Genomic DNA, 15,990 nt, shown 5'->3' with positions numbered 1-15,990 from the left:
TGGTGATGTATGTATTTTGGAGACTATGTCATTGTCCCTGTAGCTGACACATCCGAGAGGTCCGAGATAAGTACTAGACATCAAGCGCTGACGCTCAGCGGCATCTTCTCAGAGCTTCTCAGACGCTGTCCTACTACTCGAGACTACTCAAGACTTCCATTGCATTATGGCCCTGGGTCCCCAACAAAGAGCAAATACGCATCACATTAAACGTCGTGCCGCGCTTTCCGAACTTCCCGAAACCTCCCCACGGGGAGCTCATCGGATCTTTGATTGACACTGTCAGATCAGTGGTGGACGTTGACTCGAAGAATAGTTGATATGAATCTGATGCAGGAATCGCGAATGGTATTAAATCCTGTGGCAGGCGAACAACAAAGCCCCATCCTATAATGGCGAGTCTGACTGTTGAGCTTTCCAAGATCATTTCCGACTCCGTTGCAACATTGGAGAGTGTGTGCAAGCAGAATAATCTGTCTTTTCCTCGCCTCGACGAACCCTTCACCCCGTCGTCTGAAGCCTTCCGCGCCAACCCCGAGGCGGCAGAAGCTGCAAATAAGATCGCAGCGGCTGCCCTCCAGCTCGCCGCAGCTGTTCTTCCACCCCCTGCTGCCATCACCAGTGTCATATCTGGGGTACGATCATCCTCCATTAATTTACTTTCATTCTGACGTCGCCCTTCAGCACTTCAAATCAGCTGCACTCAGGGTTTGTTTAGAAGCCAACGTGACTGAGATATTACGGGAGGCTGGTCCTAGCGTTCGTATTCGTACCTAATTGACGTCTCTAATTATCTGTTCTAATATCGTTTTTGTCTAGGGTCTCCATGTTCGCGACATTGCTGCCAAGAGCAATATCTCTTCCACAAAATTAGGTAAGTACAGGGATTTCTGGCCAAGTGACGCTCACTTATCAGACGTACCCCATAGCCCGACTTATGCGGTATCTTGCGACCCATCACGTCTATAAAGAGCTTCAGCCCGATGTCTTCACCAACAATAGGATCTCGTCCATGTTGGATACAGGTAAATCGGTAGAAGATTTATTCTCATCGTATGTAATTTTCAATATGAACGCTGAGTTCTCACCGATGATGGAATTATAGTCCGGAGAGCCGTTATGATAATGCACACGGCTTTCCCGCGCTGGCCGGTCATCAGTAGGTTTCCCTTGACCCCCCGGCATGACACTTTTTAACTCTACGTTAGTCTCGATGAAATTCCGAAGTCTACCGCTTATCTTTGGGAGACCCTGTCGGATCCTGTGTCTGCCCATTCCGACGAGGTCACGCAGACCGCATTTAACAAGGCCTTCAATGAAGAGTTGCCCGTGTGGGCCTGGTATGAAAAACCCGACCAGAGTGGCCGCCTCCGCCGCTTCGGATCTGCAATGCGAGGTGTTGAGGCCTTGCAGCCTCCCGACGCCATTCTTTCAGGTAAGCCCAATGTTTTAATTAAAGAGCGACGACTAAACTTCGTGTAGCGTTCGATTGGAGTTCGTTGCCCAATGGTTCTGTCGTTGTTGATGTCGGAGGGGGTGTCGGGACATCCTCGCTTCCTCTTGCGCAAGCCTATCCTAATCTTGAGATCGTGATCCAGGATCGCCCACCCGTTGTCGAGGACGGGCTCAAGGTCCGTGAAAATATACACACCAAAGCTAGGGTTAACTATTTTTTTCTAGCTGTGGAAAGTAAAACTACCAAAAGCTCTCGAAACTGGCCAAGTTAAATTCCAAGGTGAGCTCGCAGATTTTTCTGTGAACGGTGTCATCTCAACCGCGCTTTGTCCAGTTCACGATTTCTTCACGGCACAACCCATTACAAACGCTTCTGTCTACCTGCTCAAACAGATCATGCACGACTGGTCTGATCCATACGCGTCAAAAATCCTCACTGAACTGCGAAAAACGGCTAAACAAGACACAAAGCTCGTCCTTATCGATACCGTCATACCTTTCGCGTGCCGTTACTCGAAGGCTGAAGCGGAAAATGCCATTCCGGGCGCCGTTCCAGCCGAAGCTCCAGAACCTCTTCTGGCCAATTATGGTGGTGCAAATGAGATTGGTTATATAGGTGACATGACGGTATGATCCTTTAGCTATCTTCCGTGTATATTAAATAATCATGGACGTTCAGATGCTTACGGTGTTCAATTCACTTGAACGGACTGTCAAGCATATCTCTGCGCTTCTCGAAAGCACTGGATGGCGCTTGACACGGATCAGGAGGGATGGTTCCAGCAATTTCCTTCAGCCGGTTGAAGCGGTCCCTATCTAATGAAGGAATTATTTATGTAAATCGGTAGGCCAAAGTTCGTAAAGGTTTCCTTCTGAGTCGTGCTCCCCATCTGTGTGTGTCTTCTCTTGTATATCCTCCTCCTGCGCGTCCTTTGTAGAACTTCTCCAAGAGGAATGCCCACTCAATCGCCGCCGGAAACATGCTGTGAATAAATTAATTTCCAATTACTGGTATGTACCGTGCTACGAGGTTTCCAAACCATGCGACGGCTATCCATGTCGTTTGATTGCGACCAGTACTCGGTCTTCTTGAGGGGCATGTCGTTCCCCTTGTCCTAGTTGAAATCGAGGAAAGTTTCCATGTCTTCCCCGAGATTTCCTACTATCGTTCTTGCCACAAATGCGTTTTTGTGGGTATCAATATTTCGTGAAGGTAGCAGTGCAGCGTCGTGACCATCGGAGACGTAAGAGAGAGATCGCAAGTTGAGGACAAGCCGGGATATCATGGTTGCGGTGATCAATTGACTGAAAGATGCACCAACAGCTTTCAAATCCGACGGTCCAAGCTGTAACGGGATTCAATGAGTGACGGATGTTTCAAAGAGATAACACTGACAAAAAATATAAGAGTGTTCAATAGGTTTGCCATGAAAATCACAAGAAAGTACATGAGACCATCTCGCAAGAAAAGGTGAATTGTTCTAGGACGATGATCTTTATCAAGTCGCTCTGGGGGAAGATGGAAAAAAAAGTGGGACGCACGGTGTCCTTCTTGACCTCTTAATAAATGTTCGAGTTCGCCAAAGAGTGAGAAAGAAAATGCAACAGTCGGTGACCAAGGGAGTGACCCAAAGGGCAGCTTCGAGAAAAATGTTTAGAATAAATTTTTATAGTAAGTGTCGGGTACACTTACGGAATAGCGGACTTGCACTCGAGAAAATACAACCTGTCAAGCAAGGCATTATACGGATGAATGAAATCTGGTGACAGCAACGGATGTACCAACGAAGCCGGGAGGAAGTGGAACAGCTTTAGCGACGCTTCAGGATATGTAGTAGAGTAAACTTTGACCAGGATTACTCACCGAAACCGGTCCTCATTCCGATGGACGATAACGTAACTTGCACAACCCATAAAAATGAGAGAAACGCCAATATGAGACGGCTACGGCCGTAAAGGGCATAAACCCGTAAAATCATGATCACTGGTGTGCTGGTGAGCAGATCTGGTCATTCCAGTGTTTAGCATCTGATTCACTGACATTCGCAGACTAGATAAAAGAGTTAGGCGCATTCTCGAGGGTAATGATGACTCACCTGCTACCATTGCAACTGTGGAGGATCCCTCAAACGCGACAAATCTATCGCAACTGCAACGAGCATCAACACATTAATTAAATCTGACATTGGTTTATAATCCTTACGCCTATCACTTGGTGAACGTTAATCAATGCTGAATAATAGACCTACATACCGATTTGGCCCATACAGGATCCTGGAATGCTGTTGGAAACAGGGAGTGAAAATAGAATAAAAGAAAGGCCACGACCTAGGACTTACCATCGATACCAACGATAAACTGTAAAGGAGTGACATAGCGATTTATGAGGAATAAAATCGTCGCGCCGGACCAATGCTGCTTCCAAATTCTTTCTACCTGCAGCAGATGGGTTAGTTTATTCAGATTTTGGAAGTAAAAATAAATGGTGCAACTTCATCTGGAAAAGTAAGGACTGTCTGCGCGTTAAATCCTTTCCCTTCGAGGCTCTAAATGCGATACGTTGACTGACTTTGATCATACACCAGCATTACAAATGCAGCAATCTGGAAGTACTTTCCAGCCGTTCTTGATTAGCAAGTATAAGCGACCCAAAACTCGTGGTTGATTTATTGTACTTACAGATGAAGGGCGGCGGTTGCAAGCGCCTGGGCATCTGGCGACGAAGAGGACATTGGGACCCACAAGCATCGTCGCGCCACTTTGGTACGTCACTTATATCATTCCGTTAATCCAAGTCTTAGGTCCAAACGGATCAACGGATCGATATCTCAGCGCTCGTTCAAGAATTCTCCATGCGTATGCTGCAAGGACGGTGTAATTTAAATCCGACGACATCGGAGTTCTTGGGTGGAATAAAGCGAGCAAGCAAGTGTGCTTGGAATTTTAATGCCTAATAAAGATAAATGGTAGTGTTCACTGGTTATCAGAGCACCTGCTTACAGCGTTTGGATTGAACATGGGAAAGGAACTGGGAAGTGGCGTAGGTCAATTGCAAGGCAAACAGGCCCAAACATTCATCCCGACCTTCCGCCAACCTCAAGCCAAGTTAGCCAACCTTCCACTGAGTTTCAACCTTGCCAACGGGGCCCTATTTATGACAGCGCGGGAGAATCTGTCGTTCAATAGTCTATGGTGATGTACATATGTATTTTGGAGACTATTCCATTGTTCCTGTAGCTGACATCATCCGAGAGGTTCGGGATAATAGTAGACATTGAGCGCTGACGTTCAAGTTCAGCAGCATAGCTTCTTCTCAAACACTGTCCTACCCGAGACTTCTAATGCATGATGGCCCGCCCGTTACCGTCCCTGCCTCGCCAAGTAAAGTTAACAAATACGCATCACGGTGCGGAGCAAACGTTGTGCCTCGCTTTCCATCGAAATGAACTTCCCAAACCTCCTCAAAACCTCCTCACGAGGAGCTCATCGGATCTCTGATTCAAATCGGCACTGTCAGATCACTGGTAGACGTGGACTCGAAGAGTAGTTGACATAAGTCTGATGGAGGAATCGCGAGTGCCAGTGATATTACTAGTAAATTCTGTGGCAGGCGAACAACGAAGCCCCAATGGTCTAATCCACATGTATCAAAAATTCCCACTGAACTGAGAACAACGGCTAAACAAGACAAAAAGCTCGTTCTCGTCGAGACTGTCATACCTTTCGCGTGCCGTTACTCGAAGGCTGAAAGAAAATGCGATTCCGGGCGCCGTTCCAGCCGAAGCTCCACAACCTCTTCTGGTCAATTATGGTGATGCAAATGACATTGGTTATGCAGGTAACATGACGGTATGACATCCTTTAGGTATCTTCCGTGTATATTGATTAATCATGGACGTTCAGATGCTTACTTCGTTCAATTCACTTGAACGGACTGTCAAGCATATCTCTGCGCTTCTCGAAAGCACTGGAAGGCGCTTGACACGGGTCAGGAGGGATGGCTCTAGCAATCTCTTTCAGCGGTCCCTGTCTCCTGAAAGAATCATCTATGTAGATCGGTCGGCGAAACTTTCGTGAGGGCTTCAGCGTCAATTCTCCTTCTCTTGCTTTATCGATTTCAGATAAATTATTACCATGTTGACCCTGGTTGTGCAGATGAATGTATGGACTCAAAAGTGCATGGCAGATCAGTTGAGGCGAAGTCGTAAATCTACTCCCTTGCTTGTCGCCCGTGCTTGCCCGAGAAGATCCAAAGGGGGTTATGCATGCATTATACTCGATAAGAATTCCATCGGCGCTGAATACATCATAATGGGTGGCGTCAAGCTCGTTGATCGCTGGCATGAGATTCAGAGCCAAGTTTCAACTTCTGTTGGCCGTCGAAAACCGTTTTCACACCCACGTTGGTCAACTTTTGTCGATGTAAACCAAACATCACAAAAAACCATTGTGGTCTAGTCAATGGAACCTACAATGAACCATGTATTACCGGGTATGCAAATCCAATCCGTTGAAGTTGAGAATATCAGAAAGGTAAGTGTCATCATCAGAGAGGAAACAATTCGAGAAACTGTCGATCATGCACCCGCCACCCCTCTGTCAGCGTCACCCATTCCCGTCGTACCCGATCAATCACTCAATCCTCCCCCTCAACCAGCTCAACAACCCCTTCGTCCCCTCCCTCTCCCAAACCCTTCTCTGCGGTACACGGAACCTAAAAAATCAAACCACGTCAAAATCAAATACAACACAAGCAACAGACGAAAAAGAGAAAGAAAGAACACCCACGTATTTCCATCAACCAAAAGCACATCCAAAGGCAACAACCCCAACTCGGGAGGCAGCTTCCCAATCTCATTGTCCCTCAAATCCAGCTCCTCCATCTTCCACCCAACCACTTCCCTGTTCCCCTTAAACTGCTCCGCAACATTCACAAACCCATCTAAATCAGAAATCCTGTTCCCCCTCAAGCGAAGGTGACGCAGGCCGCGTCTATGTGGAGAAGTCAGGATTAACGTAGACAGCGCCTCGGTGTTGAGAGAAGTGTTCGTTAGTCCGTTGTATGATAGATTGAGGGTCTGCAGGCTTGGGAAGAGTTTGGATAGGGTTGGGAGGATAGGTTCGCTTGAGCGCGGAGGCGTAGTTTCCCCAGTGTGTTCAGTCGTATGCATGGAAACAAAGTCTGAGAGGTTACACCCCTCCAGATCCAGCTCCTCGAGTTTAGGTAGGTACCCAGGCGGGCCTTGAGGAATCCTAGGAACGGAGAACGAGCGGTCCATACGACGGTTCGCCAGAATTAGCACTCGGAGCGTGTCTGCGAAGGGCTGGACCACTATAACAGACAGCGGGAGGGACGGAGCGGGGACAGCAATGTCCGTCGTGCTCGGGGACGAAGAGGACGAAAAGGCGGCTGCAGAAGGAGCAGCGAGCGAGAATGCACGCGCATGCCCTGGTCCTTTGGTCGGTGCAGCTGAAGCGGGGAGCTTGAGGGTTTGCGTAGTTGCGGTGTAATACTGTGGGTTACTAAGTGACGCGGATATAGAACCTTGAGGTGAAGTAGACGAAGGTCTTGCTGCTGCTGAGGGAGACTGTCCAAATCCAAGTTCAGCACGAGCTTGCGCCTGTGCAGCTGCAGCTGCAGCCCTCGCCCGCCGTTTCCCACCTTCAGTTAGTAACCCCTGCTCAGCCTCGATTTCCCAAGCTTCCTTGACAACAGCAGACAGCTCGGCTCGGACTAAAGGGGCAGCAGCTTGCGCTTTCGCAGCAGTCGTCGCAGCCGCTGTAGCCCTAGCCCGTCGTTTCGCACCCTCAGTAAACAGTCCCTGTTCAGCCTCAATCTCCCAAGCTTCTTTGACAATCTCCCCTTTCGAACCTGAACCTGATGTAACCGAATTCGACATCTCCCAGTCAGAGACCTTATCCACCTTTGCCTTGGCCCGTCGTTCCAACTCGAGCTCCCAATATTCCTTGACGATCTTTTTCCCAACGAGAATGCGGGTGACCCCCATAGGCAGTGCGTCCGTGGTGAAATCAAAATTGAGCTCCTGTTTCATGCCTCTAAGAGCTGCTTGAACGGCTTCTAGGGTAGCTTGCGTCTCTCCCAGGTCTAACAGACAGAGGTCCACGAAAGGGACAGAGGAGAACAAGCCTGGCGGGAATGAATCGTCGCCTATCTCAGCTTTTTCAAACTTGGCTTCCTTGAGTCTCTTGAGGGCCCCAAGCGCCTGAATGAGTCGCTGAGACGGGCCAAGGGGGTTTCCGGACAGATCAATTTTGGTGAGCGATACAGGGATGGTGGCATCGACGGCGCTGCCCACAATTCTATTGTGGGATGCGTTTAGATTGATGAGACGAGGAAGAGGCGTGGTAGCTCGGACGACAGCTGGCGTGAAAAAGCTTGAGCTGGTGTATTGGTTGGGACCTGTGCGGCTACTGGCAGAGGCGAAGGGCGCCTCAAATGGTAGAGAAGTTAACAAATTGTGGGAGAGATTGAGCGTGGTTAACTCGGGGAGCGCGAAAATATTGTCCGGAAGGGTGGTGAGAGCGTTGTAAGAAAGATCAAGGACTGTTAGAGAGGCCAGATCAGGGAATGTGTTGGGGAGGGATGAGAGCTTATTTTTATGCAACTGGAAGCGCGTCAATCGAGGCGATTTAAAAATTGCAAGAAAGATCTTACATCGACCGTCTTTAACGAGCCAAACAGAGATAATTCGTGCTGGATCTCTACGATCTCGTTATTCCATGCCTTGAGGACCGTAAGGTCTTGCGCCTCAAACCAGGCCGGCTTGTTGCGTTTACTCTTGCGAGCCTCATTCTCAGGATCGCTAGGGGGCAGAATAGGTTCGTCTGGAACGGATTTCAAGCGATCCGGCGTGATGCCCAAGTGGATCTCAAACAGCGCCGAAGGAAGACACGGAAGAGAGCGCGTTGCTAGGTTGAGGAGACCTTTTCAGTAACGACCTTTATCAATGAGTTCAGTACAACGAACAAAAAACAAAGTGGAGCGCACCTGTGCTCCTTGCTTGCTCTATGGTATCCCTCACCGGCAAGCGGCCCAAGATGTCCTCTTCTTCCTCGTGTTTGTTTGCCGGAGTCGGCAAGGCGTCCTCGAGGCCCATAAAGTTGTCCAAGCCGCCTCCCCCGCCTCCGAGCTTTGCCTGAGCTTTTTTAGCCTCGGCTCTTCGTAGAGCGATGGCTTCCTTGAGACTCATGGAGGGTGCTGGTACGGGTGGGGGTGGTGCTTGTTCTGCCACCCTTTGCCTGACGGGCGTTGCTGAGCGCGGTGTTGACTGTGTCCGCGCGCGTACTGGCGCAGGACTGCTAGCACCTGCTACCCGAGACTTAGATGGCGTAGATGGGGCTTTAATGGAGGAACGAGATGAAGGAGGCTGAGGGATACGCGACATGGTCGTAAAAACGGTCGTCCACTGCAGCAAACCCAACTAAAGATTCTTTTTAACTTCTTCTGCGATGAATATCGACGTCCTCGCGACGACGGCGACGAGCAAAGGAGATGTTGAAGACAAGTTGAAGTGAGCAAGAGCCTCGCGACTTCCATAATTACATTTTAGGCGGAGTTTCAACTTTGTTTCCCAGCTCGCCTTTTGCCGATCAAGCTTACATTGGCTCCGCCGCCTCAAATGAGTTTTGAATGAGTTACCTACACCCCCCGCATAATTTGGAAATGGAGGCCTGAAGCAACGCGCGGGTTTTACTCTTTGTAGAGGTAGTACCTGAGCTTGAATTTCTACTCTATTCATTGACTCACCCAACCGCCCTTTGACAGTTAGGCAACAGTTAGGTGCTCGAAATAATTTCTATCATGTGGGTTACGTCACCTCCATGATGGAACACTGATACACTGCTCATTATCTCCCTGACATCGCCTCCAGTTTCCCACTTGTCCTTTCAACCTCCAACGCTAGCAGCATCGACACACTTATGCTACGGAAATTTTGATCTCTAAACGCTATGCTTGGCTCCGTCTTCAATCGTAACCAAGCAGCCACTGGCGTCACATGCCTACTCAGATCTTTCCAACTCAGCGGCAAAAGTCACGGCTTTAGCGAATTCCAAGGACCTGGCCCCCCTGCTGCCGAACTGGGTTCCCCGGGGGACATATACATCGACACTACAGAAGGAAAACATGCCCTGTATGCCCGATATCCTAACAAATGGAAGGAATGGCGTAAAATGCGTGCAGGAACGATCGACACTTCGTCTATTCCTCATCCTGATTTCCCCAACCGGATTTTAGGTATCATGGTTAATTCGGGCAATATTGGGTGGTTTTCCAAAGGTAAAGCACTCGGCGATACCCCTTATCACTCTGACGGGGTACTCCCACCAGAATCTCCTGTTTCAAACCCTTCGGAGGTGATTGCTACTATCCTTGCCAGTGGTCGAGAGGTCAAGAAGAGGAAACGAGGGAGTACCAACGATGCTATGGAATCGGCGAAGCGTATGAGAACTACTAGTACGTTATCGGAATCACCGAGTTTATCCACAAACGCGGTAGCAAGCACATCGGCCTCCTCGACCTGCGTCGCAGAGCGAAGCCCACTCCCCACGAGATATTTCCTCAATTCTACCATTCATATTCCCGCCTATCAACCAACGATTGAGCTTTCCCTAAAACCTATCTCGCCGCCTGTTCGTTCTCCGATACTTGGTAGCCTTTTACATACCGTAGTGCATAATTAACCTGCTAACACAACCATTTGCCTTTGATTTTCTGTATTTTAGCACGTCAAGATGTTGTCCCCAGGCATGAATCAACCGACTCGTGCCACCCGGGGCCAACCGATGACGGGATGAACTTACCTCCTTCCCTACAGCGGAGGCCGCTAGACACGCCAGTAAAACTGGATCTTAGATCTGTTTCTAAAAGACGGCCGGCCTCTGGCACCAACAAGATGAAGATATCGGCAATGAAACCACCGCCTGCAATACTTTCCCTTGATGATGCGATCGTCATACGCCAAAGATTCAATTCTGACTGTTCGTACCAATTTTTTTTTTCAGTTGCCGGGTTTTACTGGAATTCGCCTACATAGCGTCCTCAAACCAAATCGATCCCCACGTTCAACACAGAAATTTCACATCGCCTTCACAATTTGCACCCAATACTACTCCTGACCACGTCACCGCACAATTTGAATCAGGGTCGGCGCTGCCCCGCTTTACAGTCCAGCCTCCCACCGTTCTAGCATTATCCCATACCGGCGAGCCTTTCGTGGTCAACGTGGAGGCTTTGTTGGCTGAGTTAATGCATTTGAGAGAGGAGAACAATGAACTAGCAAAGATTAAGCGCGACAACGCCTTGCTAGTCAAACTTTTAGCTTCCTACCCGCCGTCGGCCACGACACAAGATCATCATGTTCCTGTGAGTAACTTCTTTCACGATTAAAAATACCTAGCCTTTACATGTATCTATCCTGATAGGACGCAATTTTTCCTACCAACGATTCTTGTGACGAGGAGGCTGAAGACTCACTGGAAGAGGTATGTCCTTACTTCTCTTCATTCATGCCCACAATGACGAACTGATGCTCCCTCGCGCATAGAAGACGTGCGAGGAACTCCAGGCAGAGATAGCAGCCCTCAAAGCGAAGCTACTTGCAAGGAAAAAGGGGGGTAATGGGAAGAAGTATGTTTGTTCCTCCTGAGTTGGTTGCGAAGCTATATAATTGATGCAATGCATTGACAGGACGAATATACCTGAACAGGGTGAAAACGACGGTGAGCGCCGTCTTTCACCTCATCCCCGCGACGACAACGGGGAGCAGGTATCTGGGGAGGACACCCTTGGCGAGCCATCTCCTTCAATAGCTGAGGACATCCCACCCGAGGAACTGGACAGCTTCAAAGGTCAAGAACACGATCGCTTATCATCACCAACGACGGTGGGCTTTGATGAGTCACGGGAATCTGACCATGACCAGGTGGACGAGTTGGAGGAGTCTGGGTCTGAAACTAACGATGATGAGGCAGCGGATGATGAGGATGATCCTGCGTCACCACGTCTGTCGATACCTATAGAAGGGGACGGTAACGACACTGGTAACGAAACTATCCAACGGGGGGAAGTTGATTTTCCACCCAATTCACCACCATCCGACCTTCGAAATATTGACGCAGAGGATGCCTTTGATACGGGATCACCTCCACCCATAGACGCCCCGATAGGCGCCGATGTTTCCGATTTAAATTTCGACGATCCAACGGAGGACGCTAACAACTTTTCAAATCCCTCTGACCGACATAATTACTCGTCACCTGAGCCGAATATGCTCGTCGTGAAGCAAGAGGTGGTTTCCCCCCCTAGCGTGCGAAGAACGCACCCTCCTCCAAGTTTTTTTCCCGCAGAACAAGAAATCATCGACTTGACTTTGGACAACGAAGACGACGACAACGACTCTGTACCTCATGACCCAGATGTTCAAGAACTACCTAGCGCAAACTTGGAACCGACCTTCGAGGACGACGCTGACTCTGTACCGGATGACTTAGATGTCCAAGAAGTACCTAGCGCAACCTTGGAACCGAGCACACCACATAGTCTCTTTGGTTCACCAACCATCAATTTGCCGAATATTTTGCAGCCTTTGAATTCGCCTTCTCCAAACACAAGGGATATCTTCGATGAAATTGATGCCGAATGGCCGACTCCTCCCGTCAAATCCAAAAATCATGATGTCGGGGAGGGTGACACGACTACTCAGACATCCGTTGAACAGGATTCTACGAAGTCATCTGCGCATGCCTTTGACGATCCGGAAAAAAGCCACCTTCTATCTACCGACGATCAAAGTCATAGACTTGACGTTAAAACTCCTCCCTCTAACACATCAACCCGACATCATACCCCTCGCCCCGGATCCCCCACAATGGTACAAGATATCGAAGTAAAAGAAGAGAGCGCGCTTTTGGAGAATGAACTCCTAGAAGGTATATCATTTTTTATGGACCGAAATATGCATTCTCCTTTACAATTCTTGTAACAGACGCGGACGCGAACTGGTTGACCACAACCCACCTTCAAGTAGTATTTGACGAAAAGTGTGTCCCGAACGCGTTTCTCTGTAGGTTGTGCCTGTGAGTTCACCATTTTGATGCCTACGTTCGATCTTTACGCTTGGTTGCTTAGCGCAAGCGAGCCTACGAAGATATTTAAACGCGGGTCAGGCACGTCGCGCTCCGAACTGAGAAAACACTGCGCTGATGAACATTGGGACGCGTGCGGGACGCTGAGAAATCTTGAGCATGATCAACTCTTGCACATTTTCGATAATTTATCCGCCGAGAACAATTCTAGCACTGGAGGGGATACGTGAGCGAGGTTGTAGTATGTAACTTGTTGTCTGAATTTCATCATAGCTTGTAATTTATTTGTATATAGTTAAGGACTCGTCTAAAGGGACAGCGGGTCATTGTCTCTAATACGTCGCCATAAGTTGCAAATTCCACAGTGCGTTATAATGCGCGTGCCAAGGATCATATTCTATCTGAGCTCTTCATTACTTTTTCAAAAAAACACCGCTCAATATCAATGGCTATGATTGCGGTCGCGTTACGCAGCGTTCATTAATAATACGACAAACGCAGTCGACCATTTCAATCACAAATCGACTCAAGGTTGCTCGGCACTGGGCATAGATAAATAACAAACTCGTAAAGACAGAATGCAGTTGGTGTGTATAGTAGGACGGCGAAGGCCAAGTAATCAATGAGGGTAATCACGATACGACTAGTAAAAAATCCAAAGAATGTCCAACGATTGAAAGGGTAGCTTGAGAGGCGGGGCAGTGAAGAATCCCTGCGAGTGTGCGTCCGCTTCGGTTTATCATGACGTCGAGGAAGAGGGGATGCGAGCCTGACGCTTCTTCGACTGTGTCCTAACCTTCATCTTGTCGTTGGGTGCGGAGACGGGTGGTAGGGCGACAGGAGGGGCCGGAGGTTGCGGGAGCGTGTCACGACGACGAGTGCCAGAGCAAGACTCGACCGCTGAACTGGGGCAAAGGCCTGCGTCGTGATCCTGTGTTTGCGCGCCGTCAGTCTATTGGAGAAAAAAATTGGACTTTGTCAGCGGATGTAAGCGGCGCAGATACCAGAGGAAGACTGACGGAGGAGTATTCGCAGAAGAAATCCTTGGAGTCTTCACCCTGGACGGCGGGATAACTGCAAAACAAGGTAGTGCCGTCGTTTCCGTTTACGCCTAGTTGAAAGCCAAGTTCATCTGTTGGCGGGCAGGTGTAAGTGCAGGAAGGGACTCCGGAAGGTTTGCTTGCAGGGACCGTTGCGCGTACAGCTGTGAGGGCGATGAGCGTGAAGAAGGAGAGATGCATCTTCTGGGCAGTTGATGATGGTTGGGGAGACGAAGACGGTCGTTGCAAAAAACCACATACTTACTACCCAACCTTTTATAATGACCCAAAGGAGGCTGACTTGTGGCTGACTGATTTATATTTACATCCAAGGACATGAAACCGGTGGGACTAAAGAAGGGACGGAAGCAATTTATATTTTTAACTCAACATCTGGGAGAAATATAGGCAAACACCGACACTGACGCGACCATCCACCAACCACTGTCCACCCAAGTCTCTCTTACTTACCTTCTTTTCGATTTCCCGGATTTCTCCAGTGGGCACCCCTTGTATATACCTATAATCATCAACCGAGACTCAATAACGAGGGAGGAGCTTTGGAGTGTGTCGCCATGCGGTGTAAGACGTTCAAATCATAAGTGAGTTGCCTCGGCTGCGTCTGTTGCACGGATGCACTCCATAAAAGAGCCATCGAAGCAACCTTGGTTTGTCAGCGTCATGAGCTAGCTACTAGTACTTATGCTTGGGGTTGTGGTTGGGACTCCAGTGGGCGCCGTGGCTAATTGCCGTCGTCATCCGTCTCGACGTGAGGAGGTTCTGGCTTTTCTGAAAACGAGGGGAGTGGTGATGCCGGTCCGAGCGAGTTAATGCTCCTGACTTTAGGAGGAATTTGGCTATTGCTTGAATTCCATTTTGGGTGCCCAGTATTTCGGTGGTGGCAAGCGATGACTCCGAAAATCACCACCACTGAGAGCAAGTCAGATCCTGTAGAAGAGAAGACGCGAGAAAGACGCGAGAAAATGAGAAAGGTTCCATATATATCCAAGCCCCACGGCTCAACATCTTGTCGAAAAAGGTTTGTCCAAACCTTGTCCGCGATATCCACATGTGGACACCGAACAAGGCGAGAATCTCATCCTTCTCAATATCCCGGCTCCGTTACGCACTGAAGCGAGGAAGTTATGCCTACGTGACGTCTATAGGCCTTCCCAACAATCGACATCAGTCGGAACGACAGCAGAAAGCGCGAAGAATATAGCTGTCAATTTTTGTATTAGAAGATACTAGGCAGTAGAAGGGAAGTTGGGATTGGAAGGTAAGAGGCGGGTTGCCACCGCGGAGGGCGGTGGGCTGTCAGGGAGTTGCGGCGGGTATAGTTTTCCGTTGGCCGTTGGTTTAGAGAAGGGAAGTAGCCGAACAAAGCCAGCTGCGTAAACAGCCGTTAGCCACCGCCGTTATAGAACAGCATAGAGTATGAACACACTGAAATTACCCGTCGGGCATCCTTGGGGCCATCCTCAACTGTTGAACCAAGGGACTCCAAGTTGGGCAATTTAACGTGAGCACGGCCACTGTGAGTGCTGCCTCGAGATACGTATGTCCAAACGAAGGCGAACCCGGTTCCCTCAGATGCTGTGGCCCATTCGACGTCGTCCTCGTGAGTTTGATCGCGCAGATCAAGGGTATGTGAACCCAAAACCACTCACATGTTAAAGGGCCCCTTCAAGTTTTCGAAAGAGCAGACACCAGAGCCATTTTGAGGCTGGAATCGGATTACCTGCCAATGACCAGGAGGACAAGGGAACACGCCAATGATGCTGAGAATGGTAACCTACGCCTTGTCAGGATCCGTCCGCCGCTGGTGAGGCGAGAGTGAGGAAACCAGGAGGAGGTTTCAACGTAGGCGTGCTGAGAACACATCCGGAGGCGTCGCATTGCCTGACTGCAGATGTAAATGGCATGAGTTGGGAGTCGAACTTGGTCTTGGTAGGTCGCTCACTTTGACTCCGGCATAGTTTCGGATGAAGACACTAGAGAGTAAATCAGAGTAAGTAAGTTGCGCTTTCTGGTTCCAGGAGTGGGAGAAGAATAGAAGCCCTAGGATAGGGTTTAAGGACTGCTGTTTGAATTCCATTATCCTCCAACTTCGACTCCCTCGCCCTCAGGCTCATTAATATTGTCGCATCTACTTCACGTCGCCGCGTGAGCCTGTTGAAGTTTGGGTGCAATAGTAGGAGAAGAGACACACGTGGACCCATGGAGGTGAGTGCCCAATGAAAGCCACCCAGCGTCCTGAGCAGAATTCTTCAAATAGGACCCTGGCACCCAAAAGCTCGGCAGGACTCTGGAAGTCTGTGACGGAGCTCCGGCCATTTGTGGTGCTGATCTTTCAGAGTAATTACCAAATTACGGTGAGTAACTCTGT

The 15,990-nt window shown here is 49.2% G+C and overlaps 6 protein-coding genes across 6 annotated transcripts; 3 read left to right on the top strand and 3 right to left on the bottom strand.

Moving 5' to 3' along the window:
- Window positions 1-392: 392 nt before the first annotated feature.
- LACBIDRAFT_303912 (O-methyltransferase) lies at window positions 393-2,275 on the top strand (the record flags this gene model as incomplete). The annotated part of the gene is made up of 10 exons (XM_001884449.1): window positions 393-635; window positions 685-759; window positions 820-874; window positions 930-1,053; window positions 1,106-1,159; window positions 1,209-1,435; window positions 1,483-1,631; window positions 1,681-1,735; window positions 1,790-2,082; window positions 2,135-2,275. 10 exons carry the CDS (start codon window positions 393-395, stop codon window positions 2,273-2,275), a joined length of 1,416 nt encoding a protein of 471 aa, XP_001884484.1.
- Window positions 2,276-2,570: 295 nt separating this feature from the next.
- Window positions 2,571-4,187, bottom strand: LACBIDRAFT_330209 (uncharacterized protein; the record flags this gene model as incomplete). Its single annotated transcript, XM_001884330.1, has 10 exons — window positions 2,571-2,801; window positions 2,998-3,014; window positions 3,149-3,181; window positions 3,320-3,460; window positions 3,497-3,505; window positions 3,552-3,604; window positions 3,709-3,729; window positions 3,795-3,813; window positions 4,025-4,080; window positions 4,135-4,187. The coding sequence occupies 10 exons, from the start codon at window positions 4,185-4,187 to the stop codon at window positions 2,571-2,573; spliced, it is 633 nt and encodes a 210-aa protein (XP_001884365.1).
- Window positions 4,188-5,376: 1,189 nt separating this feature from the next.
- LACBIDRAFT_294981 (uncharacterized protein) lies at window positions 5,377-8,907 on the bottom strand (the record flags this gene model as incomplete). The annotated part of the gene is made up of 6 exons (XM_001884329.1): window positions 8,465-8,907; window positions 8,132-8,400; window positions 6,244-8,081; window positions 6,148-6,169; window positions 5,854-5,923; window positions 5,377-5,792 (listed from the first exon to the last, which is right to left on the bottom strand). The coding sequence occupies exons 1-6, from the start codon at window positions 8,859-8,861 to the stop codon at window positions 5,377-5,379; spliced, it is 3,012 nt and encodes a 1,003-aa protein (XP_001884364.1). The 5' UTR covers window positions 8,862-8,907.
- A 519-nt stretch (window positions 8,908-9,426) lies between these two features.
- LACBIDRAFT_294980 (uncharacterized protein) lies at window positions 9,427-12,858 on the top strand (the record flags this gene model as incomplete). Its single annotated transcript, XM_001884448.1, has 8 exons — window positions 9,427-9,931; window positions 10,201-10,455; window positions 10,512-10,840; window positions 10,900-10,959; window positions 11,022-11,104; window positions 11,165-12,405; window positions 12,462-12,552; window positions 12,605-12,858. 8 exons carry the CDS (start codon window positions 9,427-9,429, stop codon window positions 12,789-12,791), a joined length of 2,751 nt encoding a protein of 916 aa, XP_001884483.1. The 3' UTR covers window positions 12,792-12,858.
- Window positions 12,859-13,204: 346 nt separating this feature from the next.
- Window positions 13,205-13,860, bottom strand: LACBIDRAFT_330206 (uncharacterized protein; the record flags this gene model as incomplete). Its single annotated transcript, XM_001884328.1, has 4 exons — window positions 13,205-13,273; window positions 13,358-13,513; window positions 13,581-13,672; window positions 13,764-13,860. The coding sequence occupies 4 exons, from the start codon at window positions 13,858-13,860 to the stop codon at window positions 13,205-13,207; spliced, it is 414 nt and encodes a 137-aa protein (XP_001884363.1).
- Window positions 13,861-14,509: 649 nt separating this feature from the next.
- Window positions 14,510-15,963, top strand: LACBIDRAFT_330205 (uncharacterized protein; the record flags this gene model as incomplete). Its single annotated transcript, XM_001884447.1, has 6 exons — window positions 14,510-14,640; window positions 15,195-15,222; window positions 15,411-15,551; window positions 15,581-15,612; window positions 15,731-15,827; window positions 15,880-15,963. The coding sequence occupies 6 exons, from the start codon at window positions 14,510-14,512 to the stop codon at window positions 15,961-15,963; spliced, it is 513 nt and encodes a 170-aa protein (XP_001884482.1).
- Between the last annotated feature and the right edge of the window lie 27 nt (window positions 15,964-15,990).

This window comes from Laccaria bicolor, genomic scaffold, assembly GCF_000143565.1.
Source record: "Laccaria bicolor S238N-H82 LACBIscaffold_25 genomic scaffold, whole genome shotgun sequence".
NCBI classification, from domain to species: domain Eukaryota; kingdom Fungi; phylum Basidiomycota; class Agaricomycetes; order Agaricales; family Hydnangiaceae; genus Laccaria; species Laccaria bicolor.
This window is presented reverse-complemented; position numbering and strand designations above follow the sequence as displayed.